This window comes from Pagrus major, chromosome 6 (assembly GCF_040436345.1).
Source record: "Pagrus major chromosome 6, Pma_NU_1.0".
Lineage (NCBI taxonomy): Eukaryota > Metazoa > Chordata > Actinopteri > Spariformes > Sparidae > Pagrus > Pagrus major.
In genome coordinates this window covers 9,698,720-9,716,461 of record NC_133220.1, presented here as the reverse complement: position 1 = coordinate 9,716,461, position 17,742 = coordinate 9,698,720, and the positions used below count along the sequence as shown (strand labels likewise).

Genomic DNA, 17,742 nt, shown 5'->3' with positions numbered 1-17,742 from the left:
CCAAAAAGTTTGATTTTCTCTTTTGATGCATGGCTATTCCTGACTTTACCCTCATTTGTGCTGGTGTTGTAAAAGGGGAAATTGCAAGGTAGGTGCTTTTCAATCGAAGCAGCAGCGTAAGTAATAAATGTGATTCTTAAAACAAGAATGTGAAAGCTGTGAAAGCTGTGAAAGCAGGTTATTATGACCCACACCGGTGTTCTTGTTAGGTGGCGACCTCTAGTGGCCGTAGTAATGATTACAGCAGTAAAGGAGGAAATCAGGCAAAGTAGTATAAAGAGCAATAAAGTCCGCATAAGGAGGAGTTTGGGTACGGGTGGTTGGGTGAACAAGAACAGGACTTTAGGCCAGGAGACTGCTGTTTGTGTCTCTTGTGAAACCAGAAGTAAACAGCAAATTATTTTGATTTACAAACATAGTGAACACGTACATAAAAGGCTGGGTATGGTAAAAAAAAAATGAATAAAAATCAATTCCGATGCCTTGGCTTCAACAATGCTTTTTTCAATACCAATTTTATAAAATCAGTTTCACCAAAAGGTTACATCACACATACATGCAGTGACCCTGTCCCTGGGCGTAACCTAGTGTTTTTCCTGCATGACTCGAGACAGCCAATCAGCAGCACTATTAGATCTTGGTACAACAAGTGTGCTGCATGCTTATTGGCTCTATGACGCTGATGAGATTAACTCCTTAGGTATTCAAATTTCGTACCGAATGACGATACTTGATAGTATCGAGGCAATTTGGTCGGTGCCATAAAAGTATTGAAATTCCATACCCAGCCCTACATACATAACGTAACTGCAACATAACTCGAACCATATTTAAATAAGTAATTTAGTCATTTTAGCCCAAACCAGGATGTTTTCCGAAACCTAGTGTACAACGTAGGTCTGGTACGCTGCAACAGTCATGTTTTCTTTGGGAGTGGTGATTAGTTTTGTTTTGGGAGCGACTGGCGATCAGTCTGTTCAGTCATTTAGGTATGAGGATGTGTCGAGATTTGAAGTACCTTCACAAAATATACACTGTTGGCTGCTTTAGTCCAAAAGTACTGCACCTCAAACTGTATAATGGATAAATACAGCACATAAAACATTGGCACAGTCTCGGAGTCGAAGGCAACAGGGCTTACTTTAAACTTGATTCTATTAGACTCTTTAAATTCGACTTCTACACCACCTGAATTCCTGAGAATCCCCCCACACACACACTTACACTGACATAAATTAGTTTTTGTGTAATCTTTACATAAACATTAAGCACATTCACTTAAAGACTGCGAATTACATAACTCTCGCACTGACAGAGATTATTCAAAAAGCCTTGAAATCCACCGTAATTCAAAACAAACTTTAATGAATAATTCAGTGAAAGACAAAACCTTGAGAAGCCCATTCACATTCCTTTCCTGGCTCAAGTTAACCAAACCAGCGGGAAACCGTCGGACCTGCAGAACAGAGCAGGAGCATCACTCCCTCCACTCCCGAGCAGCACTCGGCAGTTGATTCACTCTGCAGCAGCTCCTTCAGAAACACTAATAATGTGACAGGGACATCAAAGGCTCGCGGCTCTTTGAAGTGGAAGTGCCTCGCATCTCTGTGCCTGACCCACTGCGCCTCATTCAGGAGAATGAACAGGAGTTTGTGACATAAAAGATCCATCACCACTTTCTAAACAAACTGAATTCGTTTAGCTGTCGAGCGCTTGAGTTATTCAGCCGGCGAGGACTCAAAACTGAGATAGTCGCAGGTAGACAGACTCAGACTCTCAGGATACTGACGCACACTCGGACGGGGAAACTGGAAAAGTGGCCACGTATAAAATTAGCGCTTATCGTCGACCACCACTCCTCGCTTATGTTACCCTATAAAGTACCAGTGGCCATGTAATGAAGTGTTCTTTATTTATTTGATGACTTAATTAATAGCTTGATGTTGTGAAGCTACGAAGCTATAAAAGGCAAATGGCATTGTGATAACAGCAGGATTGCCACAGTAACCACAGCTGAAGACACCATAGTGGAAATGTCCAGTCCCATCTGTTTATACAAACGCCATCGTCAACAATGAATGACATATGAGGTTCTTGAAGGGTTGTCCCATTTCATAGAGGAGATTTCAACCACTACCCCTTGTAACTCTGGGGCAAGGGGGGCACTGGAAAACTTGGGCAGGGAGTAAAAAATTTGAGTAGCTTATTGGTGTAAGCTTGGTGGCTTTACTAACTAATAGACTGACTAAGCAACAGCCCAAACAAATAAGCAAACAGACCTCAGTAATGCGTGGGTTGGTGCACTTGACATTCCTGGCGGAAAGGTTCAGCCAGCGGCTAGCGTAGGGAGAGATGGGAGGGCAGTGCTGCTTCATGGTGCATCGGCCCTCGCCGCTGCACCAGCCACACTGGAACTTCCTCTCCGCCCGCAGACACATGCCACAGCTGTCCCGCTGGGCGCTGCACTTGTAGAGGTGCACTGCGGGATGACACAGAGGATAACTGGTCAGTTCAATTTGAAGTAATTTCACATATCAATATTGATGTGTCTGAAGCTATCAACAAAAATAAAAATCACTGATGCTACATGAAAGGAAATGTCAACCCTAGAACGTTCTGTGAAAACACAACAACATTTGGACCAGCAGGGAGTGTAGTTACAAATCAATTCAAATTAAATTCAAATTTAATCAAATTGATCAAAACAACTTTGATGAATGAATGAAAATTCTGTCATTATCTTCTCACCCTGATGCTGATGGAAAGTCAGATGAAGTTTCGTAGTCAACAAACATTTATGGAGCTTCAGCTTTGTTTTAAAGGAGACCTATTATGCTTTTCTTCTGTGTCAGTGTTTTATACAGGTGTTTTTGCATGCACGTAAAAGATCTTGAAAGTTAAATAGGTCAAGTCACAAACAGAAGCTCCTCTCTCCCACAGAAAACACTGCTCTTGAAATGTCTCATCAGTAGTCCCGCCTTTAAGTCCGTGACTTTGTGACGTCACACTACGTCACACATTTGCATAATGTACATGCCAAGCAGCTAGCTTGGGCACGCAACAATTGATTTAGCACAGTTGTTGTTTGCGGTGCTGGGCCAGGCGTGTGTGAGCTGACCAATCAGAGCAGACTGGGTATCCAGGAGGGGGGGAGGCCTTAAAGAGACAGGAGCTCAAACAGAGCGTTTCAGACAGAGGGGGAATACGGTGCTGAAGCACTGGACAGTATGGGAAAACTGATTATTCTTATGATGACTATTCTAGTAGTAAGCCAAAATAAAATTATGAACCTGAAAATGAGTATAAGCATAATTTACACCTTTTACGTGCAGTCAAGCTTTTGTACCAACTTTAAATGGGGTGCATTCATGCATTTAAAGACTTTGGCTTTAAAAATAACTCCTTTAAAACAATTTGGTGTTTCCAAAGAATTAAATTATGCCGGAGAAGCTGCCGGAGAAGGTTCTATTTTAGTTGTTTTTTTGTTTGTTTTTTTACATTTTAAAACAAGACAATGCTGTAACACTGTTTTGTTGTGAAGCTCCAAAAATGCTTTGTGGACTTTCCATCGGCATGGGATGAGTAGATAATGATAATATATCTACTTTGGGTGACCTTATTCTTTAAACAGTAGGTGTTCAGAGTAAATAAAATGGCTGCAGCCATGGATAGTCAGCTTGTGATTTCAATAAAATTCATAAGGAGCGTGTTTGCTGAAATTCCTTCTTCCATGTATTACGAAAACAGATGCCGAAGTAATCCAATAAACCTTTCTTTGAAGTCTGCCTCTCCCCCGTAAGTAGCCTATATTTATGCCCATATAAAGTAACTTACCTAAGTAATGACAAGGCCTGTTAAAATGATGTATTTTATGTACAACCCACACTGACAACTGACAAACACCTTTTGTTACAAGATGATGAGGGATGAGGAAACCAAGAGCAGCCAAACTGAGCAGATATGAAGATTCACCCTTCATCCACCCCATGGACACAAGTGATTGGGTGCTTTTTGATAACACTCCCTGCCATTGTGAACTTTCTCTCAAGGCCCTTGGGAAGCCTTAAAATGATCTCTATGACCCATCTATCCCCTGTGGATTGAGTGCTTTACACTCTTCTGGCCTGGCAGTGATGGATGGCAGAAGCACCTTTAATCTTCTCGGGATTGTCGATGATGAAATTGCCGTTCCATACGATGGAGAGGTCCACTGCCAGGTCACTGATCTTCACACCCTCGTACATGTACTGAAAAGCAGAAACAGAGAGTGAGGGAGTGTGCCGTAAGTGGAGCCAGAGCGGGTAGAAAGTCAAAGAGAGACAGAGGAGAGAGTTAAAAAAAAAAATGATACAGAGAAAAGACAGAGTGGGGGGACGATGAGAGGATGAAAGGGCAGCAGAGAGACGAGGCTTTTAACCATCTGTCATTTCTGCCATGCTTGTCTGCTCCTCTCCTCTTTGACATGTAGGGACGCAAACCCTGGCTGGGGTGGCCGATCATCCACATCTGAAGGAAATGGCCTTTTCATTCATTGTCACAGAGTAGCAAGGTATGCTTTGCATTGAAATTTAGCCTGTGATTTGCATCGTGCAACAACACTCGCAAAAAATCTCCTGTGCTCATCCAAAACCTGTCACTGTTGGGGGCTGCGCATTTATGCTTTGTGACCACCTCCAGTAGATGTTAGTCTGATATTATCCAGCTTCTAGGACAAGGTCATATTAATGTCATGGGTTCCATCTATTCCCTCCAACTTCTCCTCCTTTCCTTTCCTTTCCTTTCCTTTCCTTTCCTTTCCTTTCCTTTCCTCCCCCGTCACTCTCTACCTTTCAATCCGTTGCGTTGCACTTTTTGTCATTATTCTCACTTTCCCTTTCCTCTACTTTCTCCTCAGTATGCTCAACACCTCAGGCGGTATTCACTCATGTGCCCTATGTACCTTTCCTACACAGCATCCAAGCTGTGTGCCTCATTTGACAGCTGTGAGACTCCCACTGGGAGTGTTTGAGGTCATACCGAGCTGTTCTGGCACTGCACGCTGGTGCTGTTGAAGCGCAGCGCCGTGACACGGTGGCTGACACCCTGCACGTGCACCGCGCACTCGTAGCCCCGTTGGCCCGACTGCGGCTGGGGAAGGTTTCGGGCCCTCAGGGTGATGGGTCGGACCTCTCCAGCCGGAATGAGAATTTCCCCAGAGTGAAGGAGCTGAGGGCAGTCCTGTGAAAACAACATATAAAAAACACAACATTGCACCACTTACTGTCAGAAAACACGCTTTTTTTCATGCTGTTATCTATCTACAGTATCTGTATGTGTATGCTTCTGTCCATGCCTGCGTGTCTCTAATCTGTATTAATACATATTAATGTGTTACATAAACATGAAGGAATTATGTAGCACCAGGATTAATGGGGCAAGTAAATCATTAATCCACATATGATTTGCATTCATTTGCCTCATGTTAGACTTTCCACTCTAGTAAACTATACATAAGACTGTGCTCCGTTGTGAATATATACTGTATACAATCATATTAGATCATTTATGGCCATCCTTTTTGTCAATATGTGTTTTAAATCTTTGGTTATGTAATAATAATAATTCTCTGGAGCATTTTTTAAGCCTCTTAATGGCCCAATCAGTCATGTTTAGCCAGCCTTGTGATGTGGCTCTAGGGATGGTAATGACAGTTGGACCAAGTCCGCCACTTTGGTCCAGCCTAAAATATCTCAACAACTATTAGATGGATTGTCATGACGTTTGCTGCAGATATTCATAATTCCTATGTGAAGTCTCCAAGTGAATCTATCATCTAGGAGTGTAAAATGCTCTATGATGGCCGGCATATGGGTCACATCCAGACCAGAAGCATATTATATGAGTCACCATATACTCATATATATATCATGAGACTACATCCAGAAGATGTTAAAACTTGTTCTTTAAGTCTTAATGACATTCTGACTTTAAAAACATTGTTTTGCTCAGGGTTAATGATGGAAGTAGCTAACGAGTGAGCCATCTAACCTCAACCCATCATCGGGTATCTTTCTAAAACTGACATTTTCTCATTTGACATAGGTCCAAGGTATATTCAATATTCAGCTTTTTTATGCTCATGGTGTCAGTGTTTTTTTGTCAGATTGCAGATAAAATCAATTAATTTAAAAATCCACTGCGGCTCTGATTCAGCATCCTGTCTTATTCAGTAGTCACCACTCTGTGCTCTCACTCAACATCCCGCCCACAACACCATCTGATTGGTTACACGTCACAACTAATAGCCTGTCAACACTGAGTAATCTGATTCTGCGAAGTAATGAGTGACTAAACTTATGTAACCCTGCTTTGATTGGCAAGTACGTGTTAACTTTACATTCATCTGGCGTTTTAATAGCAATAAGTGCGTTGCAGTATAGAATATAACATTGAGAGGCACTACATTGAGAAAAACAAACTTTCCAGACAGACTAGAATAAAGATTGCTACTTTTTTTACTACATTAATTTGCTTCAAATTCGTCATTACTAAAAGTTTGCAGAAAATGTCCAGCCCGTCTACATTTCCTGTTTTAAAATCTGGCCCAATTGAATTTGTAATTAAATTGTCGTGCTCTGTGGTTTCAGGGAGCTGCGAGCGTGGCTGTCTGCTTGATTCTTTCTGGTGGAGCGCTATTTTTATGTTTAAATCATGGATTGTGCCTTTAAGGTAAAAGTGTCACAGGGGGAAGGGATAAATTGCGCTCTTGAAAGCTACACTTTAATCAGCTAATGAAACTGTAACTCACAATGTAAATGTACAATACCTCTGAGGCGTTGACTCTGCCTTCCTGGAAAGAACAGCTGCTGGGGTCGTGGGTGCACAGGTTGCGGTATTTACACCAGTGGCAGCGAAACGTGCTGTTTACACAGGACAGGCACCTGCAGGGAGGAACGAAAGCATTAGTTCATATTGCAACACTTTAACAGTACCTCCTGTACACTGAGCTGCTCTGCATTTACACAGTATGTTTAAGAAAAAAAAAAAAAGAAAAGATGAATCCCTCTTTATTTCCTGCCCATCATCTACATCTTCCTCTCCTGGGTGAAGGGGATTGAAAAGGGGAGAGTGATAAAGGATTATGGCTTTCTGCTGCATTTATCTTGTCAGAGTGTTTCATGGAAAGATCAGATGTCCCCAGTTTCTATGCAGAATCCACATGAATGATGGTCTTTTTGTCGCAGATGACAATAAATGACTTTAAGCAGGAGGTCTTGGCAGCAGAGTAACTATTCAACTGTCCTTGTCACTCGAAGCAGTCTTAGGCAGTTGTAAGAGTGTTATATAAAAAGATGTAGTACAAGAACACTGTATGTCCATCTTGTACACATACAGATATACAGCAAGCTGATTTTTGGCTGTAATGAAAACAGTACACGTCTTTACAGCTGACTGTCCAGCTCTGGATTATAAAAAGATATATCTGGATTGAAAGTGACAACTGAACTGAGTATTTGCCCTTGTCTTGTGATCAGAATTGGATGGAACTGTTAGGCTATTGTCTTTTCCTTTTCAATGGAAGTGAGGACCACAAATCATCTTCACCACTTGACGACTATATCTATATCTAATTAATGCATTGGACTCAGTGCGTCACGTTTTTTTCAACCTGCAAGATTTCTATCGGATTTTTCTTCACATCTGAGATTTGTGGCTGTCATGAAAACAGTACATTTTGTTAAAGCTGACTGTCCAACTTTATAAAAAAAAGAAAGAAAAATCTGGATTGAAAGTGACAAGTGAACTGAATATTTGATGAGCAGAATTGCACAACATCTTTGGCTCTGCTTCAGTCGCAGCCGCAGCCAACGGTCAGTTTCGGATTAAAGTTGCGCTGAAATAACCCTGTTCGACCGGATTTAATCACATTTCGGTCAACAAACAGGGACGTGGCTGCGATACAACTTTGGGGCGGAGAACTGAGAGGTAAAGAGATGAGAGAGCATAGATGGGTGATGCGCAGCTGTTGATATACCAAACATAGCAATCGGAGAGCTGAAAATTGAACATGTCCTATTTTTCTGCGGGCGGCATGTGGACTTTGCTGTGTATAATAGTGGTGCACCACTGTGCGGGAAAAAAAGATCCATGCGCTGACAGAGTCTGTTCGACAATAAGATGAAACCACGAGGAAGCTATAAAAACCACCAGCAGTGCTCTGAAACTGCAGCTCACAGCGAGCTACAAATGCCAATAAATGTAGTGCAGCACCATTAAATTTTGATATTAATTAGCTGCCCAGGGCCAGTATGGACATTAAAATGTGTGTGTTTCTACATGTGTGTGTGAAAGGAATTCAGGGGGTTGGGTATTAATAGAAGCAGACTGGCAGGGAGCTGCAAATACTAGATAATTAATTATGGAGGGTGATGCGATGCTGAGGTGATGGCGGGGGGAGGAGGTGGAGGAAGAGGTGCTGGCTTAGGAGTGTGTTTGGTCTGAAATATTAATCACAGGAGTTCAGAGGGTCACCCCGCAGCTAATGGAGGCCGTATTGGTGTGGGGCGGATGTGATGAGCTTCCTACTGTTTCTCTCTAATGGCTTAATATGGTTATATTGGGGCATTCGTGTCGCAGTCAAAGAGCATTTTGAATAGGTGGCATGTGAAGCCACTGTGGGCTAATTTCCTCTTAGCTGTGAATAAACCATCAATCAAGTGTTCTCTTTTAAAGTGAACTTATTGGATAGCACTGCATCCAGCTTTTGTGCACTCACGGTTAAGTATAAGTCACCCCGCAGTCAAAGGTTTGTAAAGTGTGCATGTACGGCTGTCAGTAACACCTGAAGAAAGCAAAAATGTCATGAAAAAAGTCTTTTCTGGAGCTTCTGGAGTTAAACTCATGAAGTTGCTTCACTTAAAGCTGACAAATGCTGCTAATTGGCATTCGTCTTAACAAGATCCACCTTTGTAGCAGTGCTTGTAATTGTTATTCAGATAGAAGCGGTCTTGTCGTAGTTTACTGTTACGGTAAATACAGTTGACATTAGCATAATGGCTCAAAATCAAAGCTGCCTCCCTGCCCAGGCAGGAGGCTTATATTGGCAGGGTAAAACAGATGAGCATTTAAAATAAAGTCCTCTTTAATTTACATTATTTTATCCACCCTCAAGGCACCGGAGCGAGGCTAAAAAATCTTCAGTGTCTCATATGAACAAATGCAATTCTGTGTTGGGGCCCCTCAGGACGAAGTTAAAAAGTGTGTGTGTGACTCTAATGCTTATCTTTTTAGGTGTCCTTGGGGACTGTTGGCCCACAGGGACGCACACTCAACTGTGCCAGTAAAGCTGCTCAGATTCGAACAGGGATGGGCGGTAACTGCTTTCATGTAATCGGGATTATGTAATGAGATTATAAAGAACAGTTACTAGAAGTAATCAGCCCAGATTACATCAAACTTTAAAGCAAGGAATCTCTGTCTGTCTGTCTGTCTGTCTGTCTGTCTGTGTGTATGTATGTTATTCACAAATCTCGAGAAACATTCATCCGATCTCCTTCACACTTGGCCGATGTGTTGCTGATGACCCAAAGGAGTGCAGTGTCAAATTTTCAGTGTCCCGAGGTGAGATTTTAAGTTTCAGTGTCAAGTCACCAGTAGTATGCTAAGCTAATGTTAGCCTCAAGGGAAGAGAAAATAAATAGAAAATATCACATGTGTTTGATATTATCTGGGCGGGCTGATGAGTATGTGAGAAGTTTAAAAAGTCAGTTTTTTTTCCTCCAAAACTGTTGCATGTATAAAAATCAATACGACGACATGTTGTGTCAACCACGCCCGCACACTGACTGTGATGTGTGTGTGGTGTGCATGTTCCTGTGCCTCCATATTCCCTACCTAGACGTACTGCCAGTCGCAGTTCAGGATCGACTGGTTCGGGGAGAATTGGCAGACTTCTTTTTAATCTGTGGGGATAGTATGGCTCACAGAGAATAAAATTGGACCGCTGACATCCTGAAATACACCTGGAAGTGATCGGGATACCTTCACAGCTCCTTTATCAGCAGGTGAAACTCTCCTTGCCCTTGTCTTGCTTTCAGAATTGGATGGAACTGGCAGGCTATTGTGTTTTCCTTTTCTATGGAAGTGAGGACCACAACATCATCTTCACTGCTTGACGGCTCTATCTCGTCTCGCATTGTGAATTTTTCACAACCATTAGAATAATTAACGCATTGGACTCAGTGTGCAAGGTGTTTTTTTTATTGGATGACAGATTTAAAAAACATCAACAACTCAAATTTTCTCTGACTGTATCCATTTTTTTTAGTATCCACGAGGTTCCTGGAGATGTCGCTGAGGAGGTTATTGAGGAAACGATTATGGGCCAGCAAAACTAGTAGGATTCACTCAATAAATTCACTAACCTAGATCTTTATGAATGAATAAAAATGCCAAACCAATCACCCTAACCAAGAGGATTAGCATCCTGTCAGCATGGACAATGCCAGTTACGGTTAAGTGACAGGACCAATGTTTGAATTTAGAGAATCAGATTAAATCACATTTTTTCTTTACTCCAATGGTTTACATTACTAACTTAAAGAAAATGCCATGTAATTTGTTTTTCAGTAACTGACTACATTTCAAAATAATCTGTCCCAACTCTGGTTATAAACAATGCGGGTTTACTAGGCAGTTCCCCGGTGTGAATATGTGTAAGGTATCGCATAAAAAGAGCACACGTGCCGTGCAGAATGTGGTGTATAAATGAATTAGGAATAACTGACTGAAAATCTGTAGTCATTTGTATTTAAAGCTGCCAGCAATAAGCCCACAAACTGCCAGTTCAAGCAAAGTCGAAACAAACAGGCCATGGCGAATGCATCATGTTGATTTAAATGAAACCTGACAGATAAATTGAACTCAGAGGTTATCTAACAGCCTGATCTTAAGTGGAGTTGTGAGCATCAGTACATCATTGCCCCAAATTAAGTTGTGCTCTTCCATCTATTGAACAAATCAAAGGGGCAGGGGGAGGGGGCGGGGATGGGGATGCAGATGGAGAGGGGGGGCGAGGGTAGCAGCTGAACTCACGTTTTATGTGTGCTGCAGTTGTAGAACTTCACCTCGGTGCTGGCAACCATTTGACCGGTCTCCTTTGAGTTCAGACGAAGCTCGACGCCGGCCCAGTCTGAGAGAGAGAGACAGAGAGGGAGGGAGAGGGAGGGAGAGCATGATGAGAGAGAATGAAAATGAAGTGAGAGAGAGCAGTGTGGAAAAAAGTGGAGAGAGAGAGAGAGAGAGACAGAAAGGGTGGGTGAGAGAACGAAAACAATGAGCGAAAAGAGGGGGTCAAAATGAGGGGAAAAAAAGCGTTAATACTTTTATCAGACTTCTGTAAAGAGCCACCTGGTGTCTGCGTCTCTGCAAGGGCATATTGCTGTTGTCGTGAGAAAACCTTCAGTCAGAAACTTCAATTGGAGGATTACTGTGTATGCTCTGAGAAATTCTGCTGCTCCTTGGTACTTATCAAACTCCACGGGTAAACAAAAAAAATTCAAGGTGGTCAATCTGAAAAGAAGGCTGGCTTTTGTGTCTGGAATATTGATATTTTAGGTTTTTTTCACCTGACATTGGCATCACCCTCAATCTGCATATTCAGGATGTATTCATTTCCTCGAGTACCTAACTCACCTTGTCCCACTGGTATCTGAGGGACCTCCTTCCCAGCCGGGGACAGGCACATCACCCTGTTCCCGTTCACGTGACCCTCCACTTGGGCCTGCTGGCCGAATGAACAGGTGATTCCAGCAGAAAGGTCTGGAACATTGTTCACCTCCAGCAGAAGCTAAAACATAGAAATAGTAGTAGGACACGATTTAATGTACCGAACTTGAGACGGGTGTGGTGCATTGGCACATGAATACTGTGACAGTAAAATATAACACATTTCATTGTATTTTAACTGAGCTAAAGGAATAGTTCCACATTTTGGGATGAAAATACATATATTTTTAATATACATTACCACATTTATTCTGGTGATAAGGTTACAATGGTTAGCTTAGCTTAGCATTCTCTTTTCCCAGCCTGGAAAAAAGGGAGGACCAGCGGGCTTGTTTCTGTCTAAAGGCAGCAAAATCTGCCTGTCAGCGCCACTTAAGTCTGCTAAGTAACATGTTAAATTCTGTTGGTATAAAACACCAAGCTGTAAAAACAACAAAACAGTTGAATTAAGCTTTTAGGAAACGTAATCAACCTCTTGGCAGATGCATCAGAGATGCAGACAGAGGAGCTCACTGCCATAAAAACGACTCCCACCTCTTTTTTTCACGTCTGTCTCCCATCCCGAATTACACATGTTGAACCAAAATAAATAAGAGTGGATGCCACACAGGGAGAATCACCCTTCTCTCTCTCTCTTCACCTCTCACAAAACTAATCTCCTCTGCCAGGCTCCTACTTGCCTTACATGTGGCTGTAACTGTACAAGGCTACTCTCAGCGATTGCTCATAAACATTGACATTGTGAGCGGAGTGACAGAGCAGTGATTGGTGGAACGATAAGCACACTCACGGGGACGCTGTGTGCTGATACAGCAATGCTGTCCGGGTGAGCGATAACCTTCACACAGCGGTCAATGTCAGTGGCAAAACGGAAGGTCTCCTCGGCCCTCTGACACCGATCCTTCCTCGAGCACCTGTGGAGCAAAAGAGAAAAATGTATAAGGCAAGTTTAATGATGAATTATAGCCAACAAACTCTCCGATCTTTAGCCATGCGAAGCAGTGCTGGTCAGTCAGTCCACCACCTTGATCCAGACTGAAATATCTCAACTCCTGGATATATGAACATGACATTTTTGGTAGACGTCCATGGTGCCCAGAGGATGAATCTTACTGGCTGAGTGGTGATGTCTTGATGATAGATCACCTGACTGTTCATCTGGCGGTATCTTCAAGTCAAAATTTCAGTTTGTCCAAAACTTTGTTCAGGGACTAAATACCTGAAAAATGAATGGATTTCCATCAATCTTTGTGCCTAGTTAGTGTTAGTGTTAGGAAGAGTGCCAGGCTTTGAAGACAGTTTTCGGAGTGGCGAACGGGTCACAACCCCCTCGAAATGACTTGTTTCACTGTCAGAATTTGAGCCATTCGGTCTAATAAAATTTGGAAAGTCTAGAAGAGCCGCATGATTCAATTATTGTATTCCCTTCAAGTTCGCTCAGTCGGCCAAAGTCTCTAGTGTGCACGCTCTATTGGCTGCACAACACTGAAAACCGGATATTTTCATACCCTGGAAGTCAAGCTTTATTAGCTTCAAAACGCCGCTGAGCAGCTTTCATAGGAAGGAACGGGGCTGCACCTCCAACACTGTGTCCAGATTTAATGTAGCGTCCTTGGTTAGTGTGTTAGCATGCTGACGTTAGCATTTAGCACAAAGCACCACCGTTAGCTGCTAGCATAGAAACACAGCGCAATGAAGCCCCACCCCCTACGGAGGGATAAACAATCATCACTCTCCATTGACTTTGTGCTAGTTAACAACAGAAACATGCCTATAAGCGGCTACGTAGCGGGATGCACTGCCAACAGGGTAAAGAACCCACAACTAAGCTTTCGAAGCCAAAAAAATGAGCCTTTAAGAAGACTAGAGTGAATACAGGCGATAGGCATCAGCAGGATTAATCAGAAAACTGTGGTTTGTGGCTTTTTGGTTGTGATTATTTCTGCTGCTGCTTTTTGTTGTTGAAGTGTTATTTCTGCAGTCGGTATCTCAAGAGGACTTCCAAATTCAATATCAAATGGTTTGTGCTGATATTAGTTTGTTGTAGAGAAATATGTTGACTTTGTTAGCTTGGCTGTAGCTTCTAAAGAAATCTCTGTATCGCAACCTTGTAACCACCAGTTAGCTGAATTATTTCAATCTCTGATTTAGCAGTTTCTGGAGCATATTGCTATGAAGTTGGATGTCAGAGACCGTAGGCTTTAGAGGTATATTACTCTTCAGAATCGATGCCTGTTTGGAGCCAGAAAGTGATGCTACGATGCATTTTGTACATTTTGTTTGCATTTCAGCCCTTGGTTGCATTTTCTGGTGCAGATTGTTCCCCAGATTGTATATTGTTTTTTTATGGTCATCTCCTACACATGGCTGTCAGTCGGATGCTTGGTCAAATCATTCCCTGTTACATTTTTACTCTTCTTTTCTACAGAGTAAAAATGACTCTGAGTGCAACAGTATTATTCTGTAAGCTCAAGTCCTGGATCCCAACAGGCAATTAAAAGTAAGAAGTGAAAGGGTCGGCACTAAATGTGACCTTAGAATAATCTTATGAGAGAGAAATAAAAAAGTAAAAGTACATTTAAAGTTATGACAAGGGATAGAAGTTTTTAAAACTTTCAGTTATTTGCCCAGGTTTAGAAATGGCTATTTGTTGTTGAGATAGTTTGAAATGTGGTTGTATTGCTACTGATTTCTCTGAAAGAGGCATTACAGGAGTTAGGTCTCTGCAGGCGCTGATAGTAACCGACACGCCGTGTTTAATCATAAACACTGATTTGGAAAGAAGAGTTTCTCAGCTGTAGAGTTAAATTGTAATCAGAGAGAGTGTTTTTGGCTGAACACCATCATCTCTTTCTTTTAAATGTGTAATGCGCACAGCGAGGGGAGATAGTACTTAATACACTCTCAGATGCTGTTGAGGGGGTGGCACCTCCTGAGAGAGCTCAAAGAGCACCGAGGCCTCCGCTGTAATTACAGCACAATATAAAGGCAGAATGGAAACGCGGTGACAGCTGTTGCTGGCTCGGCTCCTTGAGGCGGACCAGAGCCACAGGAATACAGACAGCCACCTTCTGACCGCTCATAAGCTGAAGTGCCTCCGAAAAAAAAAGGGATGCTTTCATCTCTCATCTCTTTTATTCACCGTGTTTTGTCTGATGGAGCCATTTGTTCCCGTTTCCTTCAGGCTTTGTACATTTTCAGCGACGCCCCCCTCCCCTCCTCACACACACAGACAAGGTGCTTTGGTGTGCACCGTGCCAGGGTGGGAAAGCGAGAGCTTGAAAGAGGTCTGTATGACACTGTGAGAGTCATTCAGAGGCTAGAAAAAGACCCCAATCTGGATTTAATAGAGAGAAAAATAAAGTAGCCTCATTCTGCAGTGTGAGGGATCATGATTCACTTTGGGTTACTTGAGGGAACAGCAGCCTATCCATTCACTGATAAGTGTAAGGCATTAATTTAAATAAACAGCGTAATGGGACTTGCAGACAAAGTCAGCACCCAGGAAAAAAGGAAAAACAACCGTTTAATGAGGTAATTTAGATTAAAGCAAAACATTATTTTTTTTCCCTCTCACTTCTTGATAACACTGAGAGCTGCAATTTAAATAATGCTGATCACCATCAAAGATATTGCTAGCTGAAACGCAGACGTCATATGAGGAGGCAGGGGTAAATCCCCGGCTGAGGTCAGCTTCAAACACAGCAGCTGGTTCAGAAACACAGGGTTTTTAATCTCCCGAATCCCCTTTGCTCCATATCGCGGTATTATGCAAGCTAACCTGGGGGTCAGATAATTAAGATGGAAGAGATAAGCTTGCTCCGTCAGGTTCAAAATGTTCCCCGGGTATGTAGAGGTGCAGTTTGTCCACCCGCTGCGATTCTCGGGCTAATCCTTGCGTCCTCCTCCACCAGTCGTCCTCCTGCCCGACGGACAGTAAAATCTGGAAGGCCTGCAGTTTCTGCTGTCCCAAATAATGCTATTTAAGAGGGATCACACTGTCCAGCAACCACTTCCTGGTTTTCTGTTTGTCCCACCAGCTGTTGTTAATGGTGAAAACTCCAGGGAGCATAATAAGTCGGCTATATTAAACTCCACAAATCATATGACCTCATGCGTGGCCTTATTTATAGTTTTCCTACGAGCTGTTTGCCAAACAGCAATGTCGCGGTTTTAATCCCTCAGCTGTGATGTGTGTATGTGAGCATGGGAGAAAATAATAGAAAACAGACTCACATGTTATACAGGACACACCAGCCACAGTGGGGGTCACCAGAGCTCAGACACTCAGCACATGTGCCGTACTGCTCACAGGCCTCCACAGGGACCTGAGCCACCTAAACCAGAAGGATGACAGGGAGGGTTAGCACACATTAAGAAAAACACACAGCCTTGAAACTTAAGGACATCATTCCAGCAGCAGCTATCTTGAGTTTACATCACACTCAAACAGGACTAGAAAGTGAAGCCCAATTTTGGGGTCCTTTTTCACCCCATGTATACCTGGTATTAAAAATGAGATCTGTATCTGGATGTGTTATCTGGATAACGATCGTGCCTTTTCTTTTACACCTGGTACTTTTAATGTGTTCTTGTTCTCCCTGAGATTGGATCTCTGGTTTCTCGAGCAAAATCTGCATGTGAGTAATTTGAGTTGGCAGCAAGTCAGCCCCAGACTCCCCCAGAGTTTTGTGAGTTGTTGAGTTAGGGGAAACTTTGTACACTCTGTGAAACTCTGTCGACTACAAATTCTTAATTACTTTTCCCTTTTCCCCTTGATTCATTTAAGTTCACCCAAAAAAAAATCAGTCATTATCCTCTCAGCCTCATCCCGATGGAGCCAGATGAAGTTTTGTAGTCCGCCAGACATTTACTGAGATTTGCAGAAGAACAGCATTGCAGCATTCTCCTAAACAACTGAAGAAGATGAGGACTAGTTTTAAAATGTGAAAAAAAACAACCCACAAAATATATAAAAATGGCTTCATACAGCGTATCCAGCGTAATCTAAGCATCCAGAAGCCCTGAGATTCCACATTGGTGTTAAGAGACTTTATTTTCACCCTCAACGTGCAGTCGAGCTTGTGTACCCATCTCAGACGGGGTGCGTGCAAACACTTTTAGCTTAGCAGCTACAGGGAAGATTTCAGCTTAAAAAAGGGTGCAAATAATGTATTTCTTGGCTGATAAAACAGAATCAGGTGTACACACAGCTTCGTAAATCTGACTTAAACAATGTGTATGCATCTGGCTCCTGTCTGCCTGCCATTCACCCTAACCACCTCTATGCAACTCCAACTCACTTCATACAGTACAAAGATACAGTTGATAGTAATTTTACAGGACCAGGGTTGTAGATCGAAATGTGAGTTGATGTCACTTTATGACTTTTTTTGCGGAGAATGGATTGAAGAGTCTCATATCCTGAGGAAAGAAGCTGCTCTGTGGTCTGGTGGTACGATAGGCCTGTCTTGTATTGTACCACGTATTGGCATGTCGTGTTTCATTCAGTCAAAGAAAGTGAAAACCAATTTACTGCACATGAAGCCTGTATTATACGAGATTTTGTGACAATTTCACAAACTGCCGTGTTACCATGTTTTTTTAAATGTATGTCAAACACTTCGTCCCAAAAACTGACCTAAAATCCAAACGGAACCAGGTCAAATAAAACCCGCTTTGTTTGACCAACACGTGTTCGATTGAGACTGCTGTGCTCCTGCTCATTCTGTTCATTAAAGTTTCCAACTCGCAGCGTGACAAAGGCTGTGGAGTGGAAATAAGGTCAACAAAGATGTCTGCAACCAAAACATTCTGATGAAATAATAAGCAGTTTTGATGAGGATAGACCAAAGCCCGTTTCATCATGTTGTCTGTTTTGCATTATATGGAAGCCTCGTCACTGCTCACACTGTAGAATATATCCCAGAGGAAAACAACACGTTTTTTTCTACTTCTTGCTGCTGCTGACACAAA

At 42.5% G+C, this 17,742-nt stretch overlaps 1 protein-coding gene across 1 annotated transcript in view; it reads right to left on the bottom strand.

Annotated features, from left to right (window-relative positions):
- Positions 1-17,742, bottom strand: part of LOC140998141 (plexin-A2-like) — a 72,221-nt gene that overhangs the window by 26,462 nt on the left and 28,017 nt on the right. Inside the window, exons 4-11 of the mRNA XM_073468313.1 lie at positions 16,003-16,103; positions 12,557-12,680; positions 11,674-11,827; positions 11,074-11,170; positions 6,806-6,920; positions 5,017-5,217; positions 4,151-4,247; positions 2,280-2,479 (exon numbers count right to left, since the gene is read on the bottom strand). Of these exons, the coding sequence (XP_073324414.1) occupies positions 2,280-2,479; positions 4,151-4,247; positions 5,017-5,217; positions 6,806-6,920; positions 11,074-11,170; positions 11,674-11,827; positions 12,557-12,680; positions 16,003-16,103 (1,089 nt within the window). The remainder of the gene's footprint in view (positions 1-2,279; positions 2,480-4,150; positions 4,248-5,016; positions 5,218-6,805; positions 6,921-11,073; positions 11,171-11,673; positions 11,828-12,556; positions 12,681-16,002; positions 16,104-17,742) is intronic.